The sequence below is a fragment of the Ursus americanus genome, chromosome 4 (genome assembly GCF_024610735.1).
Source record: "Ursus americanus isolate L20-20 chromosome 4, mUrsAme1.1.p, whole genome shotgun sequence".
NCBI lineage: Eukaryota > Metazoa > Chordata > Mammalia > Carnivora > Ursidae > Ursus > Ursus americanus.
Window position 1 is genome coordinate 97744927 of NC_142130.1, and position 22829 is coordinate 97767755.

General features: G+C 61.8%; 2 protein-coding genes across 10 annotated transcripts in view; both read right to left on the minus strand.

The window, feature by feature from the left end:
* Positions 1 to 22829, minus strand: part of TSPEAR (thrombospondin type laminin G domain and EAR repeats) — a 58573-nt gene that overhangs the window by 7628 nt on the left and 28116 nt on the right. Inside the window, exons 6-12 of the mRNA XM_087861878.1 lie at positions 19012 to 19250; positions 16769 to 16859; positions 15261 to 15417; positions 13282 to 13413; positions 12377 to 12603; positions 11008 to 11194; positions 9708 to 9937 (exon numbers count right to left, since the gene is read on the minus strand). Coding sequence (XP_087718004.1) covers positions 9708 to 9937; positions 11008 to 11194; positions 12377 to 12603; positions 13282 to 13413; positions 15261 to 15417; positions 16769 to 16859; positions 19012 to 19250 — 1263 coding nt within the window. The remainder of the gene's footprint in view (positions 1 to 9707; positions 9938 to 11007; positions 11195 to 12376; positions 12604 to 13281; positions 13414 to 15260; positions 15418 to 16768; positions 16860 to 19011; positions 19251 to 22829) is intronic.
* Positions 21154 to 22062, minus strand: LOC148110312 (uncharacterized). 9 transcript variants are annotated; one of them, XM_087861349.1, is made up of 3 exons: positions 22009 to 22062; positions 21649 to 21960; positions 21154 to 21459 (listed from the first exon to the last, which is right to left on the minus strand). In XM_087861349.1, exons 1-3 carry the CDS (start codon positions 22060 to 22062, stop codon positions 21154 to 21156), a joined length of 672 nt encoding a protein of 223 aa, XP_087717475.1. The 9 variants fall into 9 exon arrangements, with proteins under 9 accessions (XP_087717475.1, XP_087717476.1, XP_087717473.1 ...); XM_087861350.1 differs by having other exon boundaries at positions 21724 to 22062; XM_087861347.1 differs by having other exon boundaries at positions 21664 to 22062.

A 22829-nucleotide genomic window follows, 5' to 3' on the forward strand; every position in this document is an offset into this window, starting at 1 on the left:
CTTTACGGGGAAGGCTGGAGGTGGCCGGCGGGGCACAGGTGAGGGCACGAGGGCGCACGTGCGGCCCCAGGGGGGTGAGCTCCAGGTGCACACGGACAAGGGAGCGACCACAGGTGACAGGAGCAGTGCCAGCATGTACACACACGCCCTGCAGCCCCCCACCCCCCTCCACCACCACCCCCCCCGCCGCTGGCCGGGGACAGGCTGCCACGCCCGCGTATCAATACTGAAGACACAAGAGAAAGTCAAACGTGGGCAAAAGACCTGAACAGATGTTTCACAAAGGAAACTGCAGGAGGCCAGCAAATGCACAGGGACGTGCCCGCTGTCTAGTCCCCGGGAATTACAACTTTGAAGTCACGGAGAGACCACGTCACACCCAATGTGTAAAACCAAAAATGCTGGCAAAAGCAAATGTGTCCTCCTCATCTTGGACCCTCCGCGTGGCTAAGGCAGAGCCCGGAGGAGGTGCTCCGTGCGCCCCAGGTCCACCTGCCCTGCGGAGGGGCGCAGGGGGAGCCGTGTGAGGGAGGAAAGCGCGGGGTCAACAGCGTGTGAGGCCCCGGGAACAGGTGGAAGGTGGATGGTCCGTTCCTTCCTTCCAAGGGTAACTTTCGGCTTTTCCAGCTGCCCAGACAGTCAGCACGGTAACACACCCGTGGCCCCTCCGAAGCCAGGAGAGGTGTCTCCAGGCCGTTAGGTCCGTCTGAGGCACGTCCCTTGGCTCTGTAACTCCTGCACGAGCAGAGGGCAGGAAGAAGGTGTCCCTGCCGGCCGCCGTGCCCTCTGACACAAGGACACTCCTCGGGTTTGGGCCACAGGTGGCTGTTAGCACCCTCCCTCCTGTACATTTGGGGTCACGCTCAGGGCCGGGTTCTCAGAGGATTTCTGTGGCATGAACTGGGGCCTGGGCCCAGGGATGCAGGGATGCCCAAAGCCACACAGTGGGCAGGCTGGGGACTGGCCTGCTTCCCTGGGGACGCCGCGTTCCACCTGGGGGCAGGTCCTCCCTGCATGGTCCCAGGTTGTCCCGGCCGGGCCAGAGCTGCTACACTGTAGGGGCACCCCTGGGTCCACCACTGCATCCCTCCCTGGCTTCCCGGTACCCAGCAAGGCCTGTGCTCAGGGGACACCTCACATCCCAGGCCAGCCAGGGCCAGGCCTCACATGCCTGCCCCTTTTTGGCACATCTGTCACCAGCTTGAACGTTGCTGTCCCCACATGCAAATTCGGGATGTGCTGTCCAGCCTGCCTGCTTATCCCCTATTGACCGACCTCAGTGCCTGCTTGGCCACCCCAGCCACTGGGCCAAGAGCACACTGCCGGTCAAGGTGGCATTTTCTCAATGCCCAGCAGAGGGTGCCATTGTCTGCCATGGCCCAGACGACCTGGGCCCTTCCCGAGAACAGTCCTGGCGCCACCCCCGAGTGGGCTCCTAGTCCAGCTGCTTAGAAGCGGGTCTGGACCTGTCCCGAGGGGCAGAAACAGGTGAGTTGCAGCTAAAAGAATATGACTCACTAGGACAAGGACAAAGGGACCAGGCCACCTGGCGGTCACTGACTCCGTGCAGGCACCAGGAGCTCAGCTAGGGCTCTTCTGGGTGAGCGTGTCCTCTCCTCACTGTGGCTCCATCAGGTGGCACTATTTCTGTCCGCTGGGGCCACCTCACAGCATCCAAGCAGGCTCAGAGACACTCAGGGCCCATGGAGCCTTCAGCATCGTCCCCTGCTGGGGACCCACACCTGTGCAGAGAGTCACACAGGGCAGCTCTGCGACTCCTCGGAAACCAAACAGCAGCTGTCAGCCCGCTAGACCACAGGCTCCCTCCAGCCCTGTGCCAGGAAACCACGCCACTGGGAAACTACACACCTGTAAATGCACAAGCCTGCATGGACAGACACACGCACACCTACACATCCACGCGTGCACATGCCTGCACGCACACACGCACACACATATGCACATGCATGTGCCTGCATGTGCACACCTGCACACACCCACACGCGTCTACACATGCACACACGCACACACATATGCACATGTGTGTGCCTGCATGTGCGCACCTGTACACACCCACACGCATCCACGTGTGCACATGCCTGCATGCACACACGCACACACATGCACACATATGCCCCTGCGTGTACCTGCATGTACACACCTGTACACACCCACACACGTCCACGCGTGCACATGCCTGCATGCACACACGCACACACATGCACACATATGCCCCTGCATGTGCCTGCATGTGCACACCTGTACACACCCACACGCGTCCACACATGCACACACGCACACGCACACATATGCACATGTGTGTGCCTGCATGTGCACACCTGTACACACCCACACGCATCCACACGTGCACATGCCTGCATGCACACACGCACACACGTGCACACGTATGCCCCTGCGTGTACCTGCATGTGCACACCTATACACACCCACACACGTCCACGCGTGCACATGCCTGCATGCACACACGCACACACGTGCACACATATGCCCCTGCGTGTGCCTGCATGTGCACACCTGTACACACCCACACGTGCACACCTGTACACACTCACACGCGTCCACACATGCACACGTATACATTTGCACGCACACACAACTGTACATGCTGCGTGCATGCTCGTGCACATGTGTACACACACACACACACCTGCACACATGCACATAAAGTGGTCAGCAGGTGGTCCGAGGAGAGGATCTCCCCAGGTGCCAGGGCTTCCTTCCGGCTCCAAGCTGCGTGACCCTCAGCCTGCTCCCTCGGCTTCAGTCCCAGCATGGAGGTGCGTGCAGACGGGGGCTGAGGAGGGGCTGCGGGAGGCTCCGGGAGCACAGGCAGAGGCGAGGAGGAAGGCCGAGGGTGTGTCTGGTGGAGGGAGGAGGGAGGGAGATGTATGTGTGGTTTAGAGGGGTCCTCATCCTGCCTCTGTTCTGTGTGCCCCCCCATACAGCAAGGACGGGGGTGCCTCGTTCAGTTTGAATTCCAGAAAAACAATTGTGTGCACCCCATGCACTGCTGGGGACACGCTTTTACTAAAAAATTATTCATTGTTTACCCGGAACGCAAACTGAGCCAGGCATCTGGGATTTCATCTGGGCAGAGGGTGGCAGAGACCTGGGAGGCCTCCTGGGGTCGTAGCCACTGGCTATCAATGACCCCTCCTCCCCACACAGGGCCGCCAGAGCCCCTCCCAGAACACAGCCTACACCGCACCCTCAGCCAGAGGCCGGGCTCCTCCCTCTCAGAAGCCAGAGTGGGGAGCGTATTTGCCCACAGCTGTGCCCGCCTGGGCAGGGGGCGCAGGGGCCTGGGGCCTGATGTCAGGCGGCTCCTGGATTCTAGGTGCATTAGGGACTCATCAGAGAGAGAAGAAATTCCCACATCAAACAGCCCTGCCAAACCCTGCCTGGCACCTGGCGCAGTGGCCGGGCACCTGCTGGGCTGGGCGGCCCCTCCCTCCCTCCTTCTGAGTGGAATTCCCCTGGTGCCTGCCTCGACAGCCCCCAGCACGGTGCCTGGCAGGCTGCCCGAGTGCCTCGCCGGGATGATGGCGCTTCGGGGACCCGGCAGCCAGGCGCACCTGGAGCCCCTGACGGCCTCCCTCGAGGGGGGGGTGGGCTCTCGGTAATCAGAGCATCAGGCTGGGCCAGGAGGCCCTTGGGTTCTGGCTCCGAAGCAGCCAGAATCAAGGTCAGGGAGTGCCTGGGGAGCAGGGCAGGGAGGCAGGGTGCTGCCAGGGGATGGCAAGCAGCCCCCCAAAGGGCCCCGGCGTGGGGATGTTGCTATTCTCGTGGCAGGCAGTTGGCCAGTGTGGGTGAGGGTCCCGTCCCGCGAGGCTGCAGGCCCCCCCCCCCCCCCGCCGACTTCCTGGGCCCCTCCCCCAGGCTGCCTGCTCCCTGAGCAAACAAAAGTGGCCAGGAGGAAGTCCCCCTCCCAGGGCCGTCCTTCAGTGCTGACCACCGAGGGGCGCTCTCACCACCCAGCTCACAGGTAATCCGTGATCTCACCCCAACGCTCTGGCCTGTCTTCCAACTCCTTTCTGGACATTTACATGCTCAGTGGAAACGAAGTTTCTGACAAGCCCCCAGCTTCACCGGCTGCCCCCACATACCCGCGGACCACCGGGCAGCGCCTCTGCCTGTCCCTCCCCCTGCCAGATGTCCCGCATCCCTCGCATTTCAGACTGTCTCCCCCGGGGGTCCCACGGGCACTCGGACAGCCCCTCACACCATCAGCCCGCCTCTCGGCAACAAACCCCATGTGGTCAACGGCTCCCCTCCCCCAGCCCTCCACGCTGGGTCCACATTTGATGACCGTGACCACAGGCCCCTCACCCAGGGAGCTTCGGGGCAGAAAGCCCAGCAGCTGGAGGCTGGATTTCCCGTGCATGGAGTTCGTGCTTCCTGGACACACCCTGCTCCAGCCTCCTTTGCTCTCAAATGATTAGGCCGAGTCATTGGAGCCTTGGTCTCTGCCGCCTGCAGGAAGGTTCTGGAATTCCTGGTGCAGAGGTGGGTCTGGGGAATGTGCCCCAGGGTGAGTAGCCAGCCTCCCATTCACACCGGCCACAAAGCCTATCAGCCAGGGGCTTCCTCCTGAGCGGACGCCCACCAGTCTCCCAGCTCCTTCCCAGCAGTCCGTGTGCACGCCCCTCAAGCACTCCCTGCCCCCACGCCCAGCCCAGCCCTCCAGAAAAGGCCCCCGTGAGGTCAGCACCTCTCTGAGCACATAGCCTTCCTGCTTCAAAGCTCACGGTCACAAAAGATGTTGCAAAACTTCAAGCCAAACAGTAAACACACCAAGGCGACGCCAGGACCTAAGAGGATTTAAACACAATGCAAAAATGCTGGCAAAACATGAAAGTGGGACTTTGTGGGGTTTGAGGCGTTATCGAGGTGCGAGGAGTGGGGCCTGTAAGAGAAGGCCTGTGGGCAGGGCGCGAAGCGGCCGCGACCTTCGGGGCTGGCTGTCTACCGCCAGCGTCGCTGAGCATGGAGACCTGAAGCCACGTTCCAGGAAGGTCTCCTCTGCCTTCCAGAGCCCGCGAAGACCCCGGGTGAGTCTGCCCAGCAACACTCAGCCTCTTGTCCTGAAACCCTTTTGACGGAGAGCTGGGAGTCTCTCAAAGAGACCAGCCATGCACACAGGCGAGGTGAGGAGACACGCGTCCCCAGGGGCCCCCTCCAGGGCCCAACTACAGGGCCTTGTATGGACGGACTGGCTCCTCCGCGCACCACCTGAGTCCCCAGCTCGGTCCCCTCACTTCCCACCTCCGTGTCCTTGTCTGTGAAGCGGGCCTGAGGTGGAATCGTGAGCCAGTGGAGCAAGAAGCGCCGCAGGCCCCCCTTCAGATGTGTCTGCAAATGGCAGAGAGGCTTCTCACAAGCGGAAGCAAGAAAGGTCGCGTCCGTGGAAATCCCAGGGTTTCTGGCAGGAGGCTGTCAGGAACGGGAAACACCACACCCCCAGCACCGGCGGGGCCCGCGGCCATCTGGTCTTGCTGGTTTGGGAGCCCAGCCTGCCGAGACGGGCCTGGGCCGCTGGAGACACAGAGGCCCCTGCCTGGGAGACCCCTCTGATTCCTGGAGCTCTAGGAAGAAGATATGGGCCCCCACCCTCCTTCACCTCCCCTTGCCCTTGTCCCTCTACTAACGAACCCCAACATAGGCACTCAGCGTCAGACCCCAGACCAAGCCTCCAGACTCCGTCCACAGGACGGCTCTAGGATCGAGATTTCGCTGTCGGTGCTTATGGTGTCCTGGCCGCCTCCCCAGGTCCCTCCCGCAGAGCCTCGCCCTTCTCGCGGGTTTCAGTGGTGGAGGAGCTCCGTGCCACCCCTGGGGACGGTCCCCACATGCAGGTCAAGCAGACTGTCCTTTGAACAGTGACGGCTCTGCCTGTGTCTCCCTGCACACGAGCCCCCGGAGCGTTGCCCCAGCGGCTGTTCGACAAGCTAGGGATTGCTGCTGCTTCCAAATCCATCCCTGCTCCCCTCTTTTTCCTTTTTGGGGAAGAAAATCCCCATCTCCGCACATGACCTGGTCTTCCAGCGTCTCGAGGGTCCTGCCTGTCCCCGGGAGCTGTTCCGTTCGGCTCTGTGACGCCGGCTGCACCCTGCGGACGCCGTGTCCACAACGCCCTCCTGGGGGTTCTGCCCGCAGCTTTCTTCTTCCATCCCGTCTTCACACCTGTCAGCCGCATGTCCATGCAGTCTTCCTCTTCCCTAATCGTCCCTTCTGGGTGCCGACACGGAGCTGGGGGGTGACGGCCAGTGGGGGCTGGCCCCTCTCCGGGCCGTGGCCGTGGCTCAGACGGAGCAGCCACATGGCGGAGGATACCTGGGAACACTTGTGGCACTTCACCCTGGTGAGGACGAACCCTCGGTGGGGGGGGCCATGGACACTTGTGGCGGCCTGGGCTCCTTCTCCTGCCCACAGCACGGCACAGAATTCAGACTGAAAGTGCTCTCCTTCGGAGCCCATGTGAGAAACCCACGGTGCACGGCGGCCTGAGCCTCTCCGATCTGGTCTCCAGGACCAGCGCACCCCCAGCTGACGGCGTGTCCCCACGTCCAGGGAGCCCCTCGATGGCCCCATTGCCCTCTGCTCTCACATCTCTCCTTCTGGATCTCCTGGGTTGATCCCCTCTCTCTGCCTCATCTTCTCGTTGTACATTCTAGAAGTTTCTCCGGCCTTGAGTTTCCAGTCCGGTTGACGAGTATCTTCTTATAAGGCCAGCAACTGTATTTTTAATACCTGAGAACTCTGTCCTTTCGGGGCATTCTGTATTGACTTTATACATGTGATGTATTCTTGAATACTTCTGAAGGTAATTAAAATTTAAAAGGTAATTAGGGTAATTACGATTTTTAAAATTCCTTGTGTTTTTAGAGCTAGCTCGGTTTGGTCCAGGGCGAGTGTATGTCTACACGTCAGCCTATTTCATGTTTTGTGTCCTTCACCAAACACCTGGAGGCTCCTCGCTGTTCGTTCGTGGTCCCTGGAGAGGACGGTGGCGGGTAGCATCTGTCCTTGGCGGGCGGTGCCTCCAGGAGCGGCGGCATCTGGTGGCGGCCCTTGGTGAAGAACACCTTTCTACCTGGGCCTTTTATCCAAGTGTCGGAGATTTGGGGTCACGGTGTTGGTAGCCGCAGGACAATAATCTCCCAAGTGTGCTCCCAACCCACGGCAGGAACCCCACTCGTGCCAAATGCACGGTTTGTTGGCCCTGCTCAAGACCCGGCCTGAGTGACCAGACGGCCGCAGGCAGCGCCTTCCATGCCAGGCTGCAAGACCCTGCTCTCGGGACCACGGGGTCCTGCTCCCCTGTCCCCCACCCGCCCGTTAGCTACCACGAAGCAGTGAGCCATCATCCCCTTCAGTTTCCACGGCCGCCCCTCGTGCGGGCTCCAGACGTACGAACACCCGGACCCCTCCTCGGGCTGGGCACCCCTGCTGACACGGGAGGTCGTTTAGAGCCCACGGGGTTCCCACACGAGCTGCGTCTGCCCGTCCCCTGCGCAGGCCTCCAAGCGGCCCTTACACAGCTGCTCTGTGCCACATGGGCCTCCTCAGCCGCCGGCCCCGCGTGTCCAGGCCTCCTCGCGAATCCCGACGTGGCTACCCGCGGTCGGCTCCCCAGACACTCCCGTGTCTTCAGTCCCACAGGTCTGGGGTCTAGTTCCACGGGGCATCTGATGGGCGGGCCCCACGCCAGCCCATTGCTGAACGCTTTTCAAATTGGCAAACACATACCCAGGCCCATGGTTGGGGGACAGCTGTGCCCCAGGCCCGCCGAGCTGTTTTCGGGGGCCCTGGCCTCGCCGTGACGGCAGACGCCGCCGAAGGAGCTTGTGCTCGAGGACTCTGTCCAATGCTGAGCAGAGCGATAGACCGCACCACCTGGGTTCCAATCCCAGCTCTGCCAGGTGCCGGTCCCGGAACCCCGTGCCTCAGTGTCCCCGGGTGTAAAGGGAGACTACGGGCTGCACTCAGCTCACAGCGTGGCGGTGAGGACCGAGTGGGAGGAGGTGGATGAAGCTCCTGGTTCCGGCACTTTCCGCCCACCCGGCTCAGCTGCTCAGTCCCTGAGGCCCGCACGAAGGCATGTGGCTGCGAGGAATCACCTCACCCCAGTTCCACTTCTTCCAGGGCGCCCCCTCTCGGGATGGGCAGCCCCAGGTATGACCTCCTCCTGCCAGGAAGCTCGGGGTCCTGCTGCCTCCGCGCTCACACCTGGGCCGCCTTGTTCCACGACGGCACTCGGGAACCGGCCTCCCACACGTGCTTCAGTGTCGCTCTGCCGCTGCCACTGCCTCCCCCGCGCGGCATGGCCGCCGGGTCACTGCCTCCTCCCCGCAGCAGCCGGGTGCCTGCTCACGTGTGGAGGCCCTCGCCCTCTGCAGCTTGTCCTCTCGTCCCTTCCTGAGGGAGCCGCCCGCCGTGCGGACGCCAGACGTGGTGCCCCGACCGCACCGTGAGGGCTCTGAGGAGGGCGGCGGGCAGCGGGCGGCGCGTCGGCCTCCAGCCACAGGGTGTGTACGGTGCAACCCTGGATGGCGGAGGAAGGCGCAGAACTGTTCTCCAGAGCGCTGCCGGCCTCGTCCCTGCGCAGTGGGCTCTCTGAGCCCGCCTCCTACACACCCCGACTTCTGCCCGCAGAGGAGCCTGCCGTCTGGAATGTCATCTTTCTCCCCCGTGTTTGAGACCCACCCCGTAAGCAGCCTTGTCCTAGAGGGGACGGCTTTCAGTCACTCCAGCCTCTCCGCACGGCTGCCGGTCTCAATAGCAAAGCCCCCATCACCCTTCCCATTTCCCAACAGACCCAGCAGGAGGGGGTTTCAGCACATTTCCTCCTCGCCCCATGACGTCAAACACCAAAGGAGTCACCACCCCAAGGCTCAGAGTGCCCTGGAAGCATTTCTCCTGGGAGAACAAAGGACCCGATAAACAAGCAAAGGGACGTTCCGGAAGGATCCAGGGAGGAAGCTGTCATGTTGGTGGTGACCTCCTGTCCATCATGATTGCCGCAAGTAGAGAGGGAACGCCCACGGTTCCATCAGGAACGGCAAAGGGCAGCCAGCGCCGGCCCCGCGTCCTGAGATGGGCAGTGTGTGCCCCCACCCAGGACCTGTGCCTCCTCCCACGGTCCTCGGCCAGGACCAGAGCCGGCACGATGGCTCCCGGGGCGCCCAGCACTGTCCCACCCCGATGAGCACATGTTGCGCCTCGATCCACTCCAAGGTGTTGCCAACCTGCCCGTGGAGCCTCGAACCAGCCAAGGCACCTTCATGGTCAGAAGGGAAAAGTGGGCAACGCCACCCTGCCCCCACCCTCGACCAGGTCAGGGGCTTGCTGCCCGGCTGCCCCAAGGCAGGAACCCAACACCCACAGAAAGGCCAGTTAGACGCCGGGGCCTGCCCAGGGGGAATGAGGCCCACAGAGCAAGCTCCGTGCCAGAGGGAGGGCAGGGCAGGGCCCCTCCGGCCTCATTGTTGGGCTGAACTCCGGGCAACACAGCTCAGCCTGAGCCACCCGTGGGGGGCGGAGCCTCGGTGAGGAGGGTCTGGAGCTGGGTGCTGGTCCTGGCCCTTTGGGTCCCCAGGTCCCGCGTCCCCTGTCTCCAGCAGCCCCGCTGCGGGTGCCAGGCGGCCTGACGGAGGCGGGACCCGAGGCTCCCGCCGGCTCCTTACCAGGAAGGCCTGGAACAGCTGGAAGGAGCCGAGGAGCCACACATACAGGTGGGAGTGCAGCCTCGTGGACGTGCCGTTGAAGGCGTTGGCCACCACCAGGAATGAGTAGGGCCCCACGGTGAAGAACTCCCAGTCGTAGGCGCCGGAGGTGGCAATGGTCTGGTTGGCCTCGAAGAGGCGGGTGCTTGGGTTCCACTTGTAGATGACGCTGTCGATGTTGTGATTGTCACCTGCAAGCCAGGCAGCCGCCGTGAGGCAGGGCAGGCAGACGGCCCCTCACGGCGGCCTCAGTGGAGCCCTGGCCAGCCTGGACCTGTCCTGGGGCCAGGGGGTCCGTCCGGTGCCGTCTGGCCACTGGGCACCGTCCCTGTGCACCCCTGCGCTCCCTGCCCCTGTGCCCAGAGGACAGCCCTCCCTGGGTCCTTCCTTTGGAGGCTCCGGACCCCTCCCCCCATGGCCTTCCATCTGAGAGCTAGGACCCCACCTTCCCCAGCCTCACCTCTCACACTGCCCAACGCCCCCGCTGCTCTCACTGTGCCCCTAGCTCAGGCCTCCGCACCTTCTGTCCACACCGTGCTCCCTACAGCTCCCCGGCTGCACCAGCCTCTCCCGGAACACTCCCGCCCCTGGGGAGCACTGCTTAGTGGGCTCCTGGGGTCCCCTGCCCATGAGTGGGGCAGCAGGGGCTCCTCCCCGGCCCCTACAGAGCTCCCTGGCCGCAGATGCCCTGCAGGGCCCACGGCCTCGGACCCCGCCCCCTGGAGTTATGCAACCAGGAGGGGCCGGCACCGCCCAGAGACGAGACCCCAGCCTCAGCCAGGCCTGTCCTCCTGCACCCACTGCGCCACCGAGTGTGTGTCCAGAAGGCACAAAACCACGTTCTGCATCCTCCAGCGACTCTGCCTGCACGCGGTCCGCGCCCCCGTCTCTCTGGGGGACACTGGCCTCCGGTCCAACCGTTTATCTCCTCCCCTACTGCAGCCGGCTCCTCCTACGAGGACGCTAGCTAGTTAGTTCCTGGTTAGTTGGTTAGTTTCAGATGACCTGGTCCGTGAGCTGGGTGGCCCACGCTCCCATAAGCACCGTCCCGGGCCGGCACCCACCCAGAGGCGCCTCTGTCTTCTATGCGCACGGGGAGGAGGCGCTCAGGTGCGCTCACCTCAGACGGCACTGTAGGACGGCCAGCCCGAGAACCGGCCGTGTGGGATGTACTGTGGTTTGTCAACCAGGTGGAAACAGACCCGTGGGTGAGTTAGCCGCCCCCCCATGGTTTCCTTCCGCGTGGAAGGCCGCAGCCTACCTTCCCGGTGGTTCGCCACGGCCAGGAAGTGCTCCCCGGCCACCTCGAAGGCCTCCCAGTCCCGGGCGCTGTGGGTGGGGACCCTCTGGTACGGCGTGAACCTCAGCTTCCTCTGGTTCCACTTGTAAATGACAGAGAACTCCTGACCCTTCTCATTCGGTTCAAAATTAGCCACTGCCAGGAAGACCTGAAACAGAGCCGGATACTGGTTCTTGCCGTCAGTGCGAGGGGCCTGGCGCTAAGGCTTCTGAGCACCCGCGTCTCTGTCCGACGGCCCCGTGTCCGTGGATCCATCCGTCACGCTCCAGACCCTTCAGCTGTCTGCCTTCGTCAGCCCAGCGTCCCCATTTCTACCCCCAAACTCGGGAGCTTTCTGCGCAAACGTGCCCTTCATCCCCCGATGAGCAGAACGCACCGTCACGCTCTCCTCCCGCCTAGAAGCACGCGCTGCTCTCGTCAGCGGCCACACACACCCCGGTACCCGGCGTGTGACTGGACCGGGAGGCCACCGGCTCGGTGTGTGGGGCGCCCGCCGAGCCCCCAAGCCCGTGTGCGCTCAGTAAGCCTGCACCTGCTTCGGGGACCAGACAGCCCCCCCCCCGTTTTTTCTGGATTTCCTGATGTTTCTTTGATGCGAAGTTAACATTTTTATGATGAAGGTGTCGGCAACCAAAAGGCCAGAGAGCTAGTCAGCTGTTCGCCGCATGGACTGGGAGCGCGGCTGGGCTGCAGCGGGCTGCGAGCCACAGGAGGCAGCGCGCGGTCCACTCTGCTCCTGGCGCACCCTCAGGGCCGGCCTCGGTGAGGGCAGGCTGTTCCTGGCACACACGTGCTGGTGAGAGTGAGGCGGGGGCCACGTGCAGGACAGCGGCCCCGGGACCCTGCCCCTGGAGTCGAGGGTATAGACAGAGCTGATAAGACCATGCCTCATGCTGGGGGCAGCCCCTCAGACCCACCGCCCTGCCCCTGCTGCATCGGCCCTGACTGTGAGGGGGCTGCCCGCGAGCGTCTCACCCCCACCCCGGGCCCGGCCCCCTGCAGTAAGCCTGTCTCCATCCCCGAAGATTTCTGCCTTGTTGACCCGCTCGTCAAGTGGGCCGACAAGCTTTTAACTTAGCCCCGATGGGGCTACGTAGAACCGGACGGTGTCGTAGGAATGGTCTTGTCTTCTATTTTTTGGAAGCCAAATAGACTTCACGTTCTGGATTTAGAGACCCCGCCAAGTGTCTGACTTTGAAAGCTGCTGAGAACCTGAGTAAGACTTTGAAACCATGAGAAATACTTCCCCGTATCACCCACACGAGCAGCCCCCACCTTTGGGTTTTCCCAAGATAAAAAGGATTGAGACAGTCGCCGGGTGCAGACTTGCCTTTTTCCCGATGGTGAAATGTCTCCAGGACTGGGCTTGGTGTGTGCGGATGTTCTGGTACGAGGCGAACTTCCCATCCGTCCACTTGTAGATGGCGGACGTGGTTTTGCGGTTGGCGGCTGCCACGAAGAGCCCGGCCTCGGGGATGGCAAAGACCTCGATGCCCAACGTCTCCGAGCTGGTGAACAGGCTCTGATGTTCCTCCACATAGTCCAGCTTTTCTCTGGCTGGTGACGCAAGTGTGGAGACACACTTAAGGCCTCCCAGAACGGGAGCGCGACCCGGGGCCCCGAGCCCTGACCCCCAACGTGAGCCTGGTCAGGGCCGGCTCCGGGGCCACCTGCCCGGAGCGCGTGTCACCCTCACAGAGAGGCGGTCAAAGGCGCCCGCTCGCGCCTGCATGGGTTTCAGGGCGTGCGGAGACGCCGCGACGCTGACTGGATGGCACGGACACGTCGGGTCCCAACTAGACGTTCCCCCGATCACTGCTCCTGCACAGCTCTGCCCCGAGTGCATGAGGGAGCGGGGTCCAGGCTCGCGAGCGGCGGCCGTGGCCGGCTCCCGTTTCCAGCCGGCAAGGGTCCCGGGCGCCCTGGGCGACCTCGACTCCCTCGTCCCCACGCGGGAAGGCACCGCTGGGAGCGCTCTGGGGAAGGATGTGCTCCCAGGCTCCTGGCATCATCACCTGGCATCTGTGATCCGAGGGGCAGACAGGGCACCCGGAGGCTTCCCCCTCGGGGCCATGGGGACTAGACGCGGAGGGGTGACAAGCCTTGCCCAGGACACGCGAGTCCAGATGCAGCGTGCAGGCCTGCTGTCCTGGGGGGTCGCTCTCTGCTCCCAAGGAACGGTGGCTGGAGAAGAGCCTGAGTCCCCAGGCGGAGGGAGCCCCGCTGCCCGCTCACCTGCTAACACGGAGACCCACTCGCTGCCCACACACAGGAACAGCCCCTTCCGGCTGGCGTCAAACCAGAACTGGGCCTCCTCCACTTTGGTGCACGGAGGCCGGGAGCCCAGCGTCACCTTCATGTTGGTTTCTGGCGGGAGACAAGGAAGAGGAGCGTCCAGAGTACAGGTTCCCTGGAGGAAGATGGAGCTGGGAGGCAGACCTCTGACCGGAGGGCGGGGGGGTCCTGCCTTTGCGTCTGCCTGCGGGGACCATGAGGACGCAGCAGTCTCCATCGCGGCCCCGGGGAGGACGTGAGGCCCCGCACGGCAGGACGGAAGCTGTGAGGCTTCCCTGCCGGGCTCCCTGCCCACCCCAGAGGGCAGCCCACCTTCCCCTTCCCCTTAGTCATCAGCTGCTGCCCTGCCCTCCTCTCAGACCTGTCCCTCTCTGGCCCGAGATTCTCTAAGCTCAAGCTTTGCCTTGTTCCACGGCGTTTGACCCCATCAGTTCTGGTGACTACACCTCATCTCGGGCCAAGCCCACGGGTCCTGATGGTGCTGCGGGGCCGATTCACAGTGACGTGGGTGCGGCCTCCACGCCCGACGGCCAGCGCTGCGGGCACCGGGACCTCATCAGCACCCGGCGGAGGCCTGGGCTCACAGCCCTGCCTCCTGCCTCTTGTTCCGAGCCGGAACTGGGCAGATGTGGGAAATCTCCACAGAGTGCCTGAAAACTTCACTGTGCAAGGAAATCATTTTCCTCTGTGTCTCTTCTTTTACATAAAAATTATTCAAAATTGCACTGTTACTATAAAATTATTCAAAATATCATGGCAATAAACTGCATCAATTTGTAGACTATTTTTTAAAAGATGGATTTATTTATTTTAGAGAGAGACAGAGAGAGAGCAGAGGCAGAGGGAAAATCTCAAGCAGACTCCCCGCTGAGCACGGAGCCCGACGTGGGGCTCGATCCCATGACCCTGAAATCGTGACCTGAGCCGAAATCAAGAGTCAGACGCTCAACCCACGAAGCCACCCGGGCGCCCCAATTTGTAGTCTATTAAAGTATTCTCCAACGTGAAAAGATGAAAAGCAGCAGCTGGGGGCGCCTGGGTGGCTCAGTCGGCGAAGCGTCTGCCTTCAGCTCGGCTCATGATCCCGCAGTCCTGGGATGGAGCCCATGTCAGGCTCCCTGCTCAGCGGGGAGTCTGCTTCTCCCTCTGACCCTGCCCCCTCCCACGCTCATTCTCTCTCTCTCAAATAAATAGATAAAATCTTTTTAAAAAATCAGCAACCAGTACCACTGGGAGTTCGGAAACCCATCTTGGGACGGGTCCTGTGGGTGATGCGCTTGAGGGTCTCGCCTGACTGGTGAAGCATGACGGCAAGACTCCGGAGGGCAGGGGCTGTGTCGTGTGTCCCCCCGCCCCCACAGGCGGAGTGGTGGTGGGAGGGGATTCGACGCCCCGGGGAGGGGGTGTGGCTTACACCAACGGTCCATACTGTAACTTTACAGGGAGAGCACAGAAGCCCACACTAGAGAGAGCAGGGCAGGGGACCCTTTGGGCTGGGGGACCACGGACAACTGAAACATGCCTCTCAAAGTTCGGGGTCCCCACTGGGGCGGGGGCTGAGATTTAGATGCCTATCAGAGAGGGATGGGGACAAAGATCCCAAATACTGGTCGGGGGCAAAACAGGCCGCAGACGGAAGTCAGAAGGCTCAAGAGAAGGAAGATGATGTCAGGGAACAGCCCCAGGCGTCCCAAGTAGGACTAACGGTCTCTTGAGGGCACCATCCAAGTGGGGTTTGGGGGCCACTGGGCGAGCCAGCCAGAGGAAAGATGGATGATGCTGGCGTGTCTGATGGGGCCAGTCCCTTTGTCAATTTGATAATCACCCTCCTGTCTTTGCTCCCAGGGGAGGTGGGAAAGGGACAAGGCCCTTGGGGTTCACCATCAGTGAGCGGGAGTGGGTGACTTTGACCTACTAACCATAGGGATATTTTAGCACCTCATTATCTTCTGGCTTCCCCGGGAGACCCTGCAGGACAGGAGGGATGGACAGCACAGCCAGCTCGGCACTCCTGCAGGGACAGAGCCTTGGGGTGGCGTCCGAGCCGGGCAGCAGAACTAGCTGCCTCACCAGGCCCTGCAGAGAGAGGGACAGCACGTTCAGAACTTCGCCACCAGCGAGCGCCTGGACCACTGGGCTCAGCCTGTCCAGACCCTGGTGCAGGGGTGGGAATGGGGCATGGAGGGTCTATCCATCCATCTTCTCTAGAGCTAGGAGAGTAGAGCTTGCTGATTGGTTGGGGGGCATGGGGAGCACTGAGAGCAATGGTGGAGAACTATATACCATTCTGAGGTAATTAAGTCACAGAAAGGGTTTTTGCTATGAACTAACCTAGGGTGACTAGGCTGCATTGCACATCTATCCATCTGTTAATCTGTCTGTCCATCCACCCATCCATCCATCCATCCATCCACCCACCATATGTCCATCCATCTATCCATCCATCCATCCATCCATCCATCCAACCATCTATCCATCACTCAGTCACTCATCCATCCATCCACCCATGCATCCAACCATCTATCCATCACTCAGTCATCCATCCATCCATCCATCCACCCACCATATGTCCATCCATCCATCCATCCACCCACCATATGTCCATCCATCTATCCATCCATCCATCCATCCATCCATCCAACCATCTATCCATCACTCAGTCACTCATCCATCCATCCATCCATCCAACCATCTATCCATCACTCAGTCATCCATCCATCCATCCATCCATCCATATGTCCATCCACCCACCTATCCATCCACCCATCTATTCACCTATCCAGCCAGCCATCATCCATCCATCCACCCACCCATCCAGCTATCCATTCATCCATTCATCCATCCATCTCTCACTCACTCATCCATCCATCCATCCATCCACCCACCCATCCATATGTCCATCCACCCACCCATCCAGTCATCCATCTGTCCTTCCACCCAATCATGCCATCCATAACTATTCACCAAGCACCTATCATGTATCAGGCATGGGTCTAGACACAGCACAGCAGAAACAAAAGCCCGTACATTCATGGAACAGGGTTCCCCCAGCTGCAGTCGAGGGGAGAAACAGGTAATGAGCAAGCACACTGCTGGTCTGAGGACGGTCAGGGCTACAGGAGATGGGTACAAGGCCCATCTTCTCCGAGGGATGGGGGAAGGTCTCCAAGGAAGTGGACATGGAGCAGGGCCCTGAAGGTATAGGGTGTGAGCCATGGTGGCAGTGAGGATGAGTGTGCCAGGAGGAGGGAACACGGTGAAATGTGCCTGGCAAGTAAGGGGCCCCAGTGGAGCCCGGGGCTCCCTGGTCCCACGTGGCACACACAGCAGTCTGTCCGTCAGAGCGTGAGCACAGCAGGCCTATAGTGACGGCCCCTCTGTGGGCACTGCTGTTGGGAGGCCAGACGGCAGCCCCTTCCCTACTTACCGTGAACAGGCCTTTGGTCCTCTTGCGGCTGCCGATGAAGAATCGGGCTCCTCGCACCGATAGGGTGGCCGGGAAGGGCACGTCAGCCATTCTGAAAACATTTGAGGGTAGTTTTAGGGCCATGGGGGAACTGGGTCACAGCCCATTCATGCAGAAAAGGGCAGGGAGACGCAGCACAGGAGAGGCTGGAACAGCAGATGACCCACAGCTCTGGAGCCGGGAGTCTGGGATCTAGGTGCGGCGGGCCGCACTTCCTCTGGTGGCTGCAGGGGATGGTCCTCCAGCCTCTTCCAGCCTCTGGGGGCTTCTGGTAGTCCCTGGCTGTAGCCAGGTCACGGCCTCTGCCTCTGTCTTCACAGGGCCGTCTCTGTGCCGCTTCTCCTCTTCTTAGAAGGACAGCAGACTCTGGACTGGGGCCGCCCTACTGCAGTACGACCTCAACTTAACCTGATCGCCCCTGCAAGGACGCAGTCTCCAAGCAAGTTCCCATGTCCGGGTTCTGGTGGACCTGAGTTGCAGGGACGCTCTTTGCTCCAGGACAAGAGTCCTCTGCAAGTGCGGCTGCTGAGCTGTCTGCTCAGTGTCTCCTCCGTCTCTCGGGAACCTCAGTGGCTCCTACTGGCATTGGGTCTGCTGCCCACCCTCCACCAAGCCTGGGGGGGAACGGATCGTATCTGGCAAGGAGGGGTGCTTGCCGGTGACCTGGGAGATGCTGGAAGGTGTGGCCCGAGCTGGGTCTCGACGTGGAAGTGGAGGCTGAGCCCTGGGGATGGGGGAGGAGGTAGATGCCTGCTGCAGGGGACATCCTGACTGGAGCCTCTGGGGTGGCCGAGCCAGGCGTGTGCTTTCTCCTCACGGCCCAGGGCCTCCTGCGCCTCGATGCCTTTTCCTCCCGTAAACACACCCGCTCCTTCCAGGCTCACATCTGGCTACAGCTGGCTGTGGTGAGGCCAGCTCCTGACCGCCATCCCAGAGTGCCCCGTGCTCCGCTCACAGCTCTGGTCACAGCTCTGGTCACACCCATGAGGCCCGTGAAGCCTGGTCCCAGGGCCCCGAGTCCTCCACGGCCACCATTGGCCGTAGTCCCGGCTCCTTCCGTCCCCTTCCTTGGCCCTTGCTCTCCCCGTCACAGAGCTGTCCCCACTGCTGGGTCCCTACCCGGTAAAGGCCCTGATGTACTTGGGGGGCATGGGGGGACATCTGTAGTAGATATGTATTTAAACAAAGTATTTGAATGTCAAGGATTCTTTTTACTATGGAGTAAGTTCGATCTAAAAGCACAGTGAGGGGCGCCTGGGTGGCGCAGTCGTTAGGCGTCTGCCTTTGGCTCAGGGCGTGATCCCGGCATTCTGGGATCGAGTCCCACATCAGGCTCCTCGGCTGGGAGCCTGCTTCTTCCTCTCCCACTCCCCCTGCTTGTGTTCCCTCTCTCGCTGGCTGTCTCTCTGTCACATAAATAAATAAAATCTTTAAAAAAAAAAAAAAAAACAAAAACAAAAATAAAAGCACAGTGAGAGCCTACCTTTGCAAGTACTATTTGGAATAACGATAGATGTAATGCAAACTGGACAATCTGTGATTAAAAAAAAAAAGAGTGCCCAGCCCCACTGAGCCCAGATGGAAGCTGAGGGCGACGGGGTCATCACTACCTGGCAGGGCCGTGGGGACCCACGCGCCCTGGTCCAACCTAGCAACCAGGGGACGGCGGGACAGGGAATGAACTCAGGCTTCTGAGTCCCTGGGGCCCTGTCAAAACTACCAGAAGGATTATTCTGCATGTTTATTTGGGGTTTTAGTGACCGTCCACTCCCTCAGCCCGGACAAGCAGATCGAGTCTTGGGTCAAACGATGTGCTGGAAATCAAGAGCAGGAGCTGGGTTCGAGTCAGGCGGCAGGTTTAGTTCGGCTCCGGCACCTGAGCTCTTTGTGGGCTTCCTCTGCGGCTTTTCGCAATGGCGACCACGCTCTGCAGGGCACCTCCTCTCCCACGTCCAGCGCACCCAGCCCCAGGCGCCTGCATCCGCCCCACCCACGGCGGCCTTTCTGGAGGACAGGTTTGGTCCCGGCCTTGCCGATGACCCTGCACTCCTGCCTCAGGGGATGGTTCCCAACGACCGTCTGCCCACAAGCCTGAGCGCCCGCGGTGCGCGCTGTGCCATGCCAGCCACACCCACTGCCCTGGACGCATCTCGTCGGGCAGCACGCAGCCCCGCACCGCCCTCCCCTGGCGTCCTGCTACCTACATGTCCACCGGGAGGCCACAGTCCGTGGTGAGGGAAAAGGATCCTTCAGACACGGCCAAGACCAGCGTGTGCCATTGGCTGTCCATCAGAGTGGGACTGCGGAAGGTCACTCGGGTTTGCCAGGCGCCCGCCGTGTCCTGGCTGAGGAAGAGGAAGTGCAGCCGGGTGGGCGAGTACCGCAGGCCAAGCAGCAGGGCGTCGGGCTCCTCTGCCACCACTGAGAACAGGTATTCGTTCTTCTGCAAGACAGGGTGCCACAGGGGAGGCAGGACAGGTGAGGGTGCGGGCAGGTGATGGTGGGACAGGGGAGGCTGGGCAGGGGAGGGTGGGACAGGGGAGGCTGGGCAGGGGAGGGTGGGCAGGGGAGGCAGGCAGGGGAGGGTGGGACAGGGGAGGCAGGCAGGGGAGAGTGGGGGCAGAGGAGGCAGGGCAGGGGAGGGCAGGGCTCTCATGGCAGGGTCTACCCTGGTGACCAAGATCTGTGATAAAACCAAACGCACTGCTCAAGCCTCTCAGGTCGGCCACTACCGCAAGCCCAGGGAAGCGTGCTGGCGAGGACGTGGGGAAATTGGCCCCGGCGGTGGGGTTGCCGCACGGTGTAACTTTGGTAGAGGACAGAGTGGCAGTCCCTGGAAACATCCTCACAGAATGAGCACGGGCCCCAGCAAGCCCGGTCTGGGCCAGCGCCCGGACTGACGTCTGGGGCTCGGAGAGACTCTCCGGGTGCCCAGCCCATTATTCACGGGCACTAACACGCAGAAGCAGCCAGGGACCCCGCGGTCTGCCCGTACAACACACGGTGACTCAGCCTAGGACACGGGTCCCAGCGTCCACACCGATGACCTAGAGGACGTCACGCTGAGGGAAGTCAGCCAGTCTCGCGGGACAAGACACGTACCGCACGGTCCCAGAGCCACCACATTCGGAGACAGAGACTAGGATGGAGGCACCACGGCTGGGGGAGGAGCGGCCGTCGGGCTCAGCGAGGGGGATGGAACAGTCTGGACGCGGACGGTGGGGACGGCAGCACGACAGTGTGAAGGTGCTGAGTGCCACCGAACCGGAGCCCTGGGGACACCCGCAGGCCGGCCACACCTCCCGTCCCAGCTCAGCGGACCCATGCTTGACGTCCGTCGGTGCCGCTCAGGATCCCGGGCTCCCCAGCCTAACACAGCCCACGGCGCCCTGACCGGGCCAGCGGCTGTGCAGCCTGGGCTACAACGCCTCGGGCAGGCCCCCGCCGCCCACAGCGATGACCCGTCCTGGGCAACGACACTGCTAACGCAGTTAACGCCGCACAATCCTCGTCTTCAAACCAACGCGTCATCCAGTAAAATGCACTTGGCACGCTTGGTCACGTGGCCTGTGGTGCTGAGGGGACACGCAGGCCCCATCGGTTTCCAGGCTGGGACGTGGCACCCGGACATCTCTTCCACGGCACGGAACTCCCACGTGGCAACTTTCAGGGCGATGCGTGGAAGCCAAGAACCACAAAGGCGGGACAAAATCCTCCCGGTCTTGCCTGGGACATGAGACAAAGGGCCTGGAGGAGTACTGACGTCACAGCCATGGCCCTGCTGCGACGGGAATCCCCACGTCCCTGGGTTCTGGGCCCAGCAGCACTGACCTTCCTGGCAGAGGGTGTGACTGCCCCCTGGGGCCCTGGCCAGAGGAGTTAGGCCCCTGCCCTTCGCGACTTCTCAGTCCCTCATTCCCAGCAATGTCTGCAGCTGGAGGAGACCAATGTCCGCTCAAAACCCTGGGTTCCCCCGCCCCCATGAGGGTCAGATGAAAGGAAGCAGATCTGTTGGGCAAGTGAGTTTATTGCGGTGGCCGAGGAGGGGCTGACAGGTCAGACGTTGAGGCCAAGGGACCCGAGCAGAGACACCGGGAGGGAAGGACAGGGACCCAGAACAGGTGGAGGCGCCTCCTGGGAGAAGGAGCCCCGGGGAGCAGCGGGGTCAGCGGTCTGGGGATGCAGGAGGTCAAGGTCAGGTCAGGAGCGTGGACACATGGGGGACCGTCCTGGGTGTGGGCAGCCACCTAACACAGGTCAGGACTGGACTGAGGGGGCGCTGGGAGGACCACCGTCACTGGGTGGGTCCTGAGCCCAGCTGGCCCTGGGGGGAGAGACGTGCCCGATCAGCAGCAGGACTTCTGGGCCGAGGCGGGGACACAGCAGGCCTGGCGGGAGCACATGGGGCGGCAGAGCAGGGACACGCAGGAGGCCCGGCGGCAGCAGCTGGGCTGGCAGGAGGAGGTGGGGGCACAGCAGGAGGCAGGCACGCAGCAGGCGGGTCTGCACACGGGGCGGCAGAGCAGGGACACACAGGAGGAGGGTCTGCAGCAGGACGAGGAGCAGGGGCTGGGCTGGCAGCAGGAGGGGGCAGAGCAGGGGGAGGCCCCCGAGCAGACAGGGGTGCAGCAGACAGGGGTGCAGCACACGGGCTTGCAGCAGTCTTCCTGGCAGGGGGAGGAGCTGCAGCAGGAGGGCTGGCAGGAGCTGGTGCAGGCTGATTGGCAGGGGCTGGACACGCAGCTTGCAGGGGTGTAGAGGAGGGTCAGGCAGGAGCTGGGGGCATAGCAGGGGGGCTGGCAGCATGAGGAGGATGAGCAGGGGGAGGTCTCACAGCAGACGGGCTTGCAGCAGACAGGGGTGCAGCACACAGGCTTGCAGCAGACAGGGGTGCAGCACATGGGCTTGCAGCAGACAGGGGTGCAGCAGACAGGGGTGCAGCACACGGGCTTGCAGCAGTCTTCCTGGCAGGGGGAGGAGCTGCAGCAGGAGGGCTGGCAGGAGCTGGTGCAGGCTGATTGGCAGGGGCTGGACACACAGCTCGCAGGGGTGCAGAGGAGGGTCAGGCAGGAGCTGGGGGCGCAGGAGCTGGGGGCGCAGCAGGTGGGGGCGCAGCAGGGGGGCTCGCAGCAGCTCTCTGGACAGTCGTCCACCTGCCAGGGGGAGTCGGGGCAGGAGTCACAGGAGCCGGGCAGGCAGACGCGGCTGCCGTAGCTCAGGTCGCTGGAGCAGACGGACAGGGTGGACGCGGCCATGGCAGGGGTGGGGGTGGCGGGGCCGGAGGAGGTGTGAGTGTGAGTGTGTGTGTAAGTGTGTGTGTGTGTGAGGTGCTGGGCTGTGGGCTTTTATACCCTTCAAGTTGTGTGTGTCGTCCAGCAAGAGGCTCCCTGAGACTTCCCTTCCTTGTTGGTGTTTTGACTGAGTACTGGGGGTGCTTACTGCTGCTGGTTTATTTACACAAGACAGTTTGCTGCTTGTTAAACACCTGTCCTGGGTGAGGACGGGGCTGGCCCCCTGACGTTGTTTAGTTCTCTAAGGAAACAGCACGGGAGCAGCCTCGAGTCCTCAGCCCCGGGGCACGCAGCCAGAAACTCAACGGAGAGTCAACGAACACATCCTTGTATCTATATGTGTCATAGACTGTATTCTCACAATAAGGTGAGCTAGAGAAGAAAATGTTATTAAGAAAATCATCAGGAAGAGAAAGCACATGGACAGAGGGCTATGTATTTACTGGAAAAACCCACGTCTGAGTGGGCGCTCGGAGTCCAAACCAGGGTTGCTCAAGGGGCAGCCGCACTTTGCTCAGATGTGACTTGCAAATATTTTCTGCTACTCTGCAGCTTCTCTTTCTAGGCTCTCAACAGTGTTGTTTAAAGAGCAACAGAGTTTAATATCAGTCAAGGCCAGTTTATCAATTTTCTTCTTTTTCAGATCACACTTTGGGTAATAATCCTAAGGACTCTGTCTAATGCAAGGTCACAACGATTTTCTCCCGTTTTTTTCCTGAAAGTTTAAAATG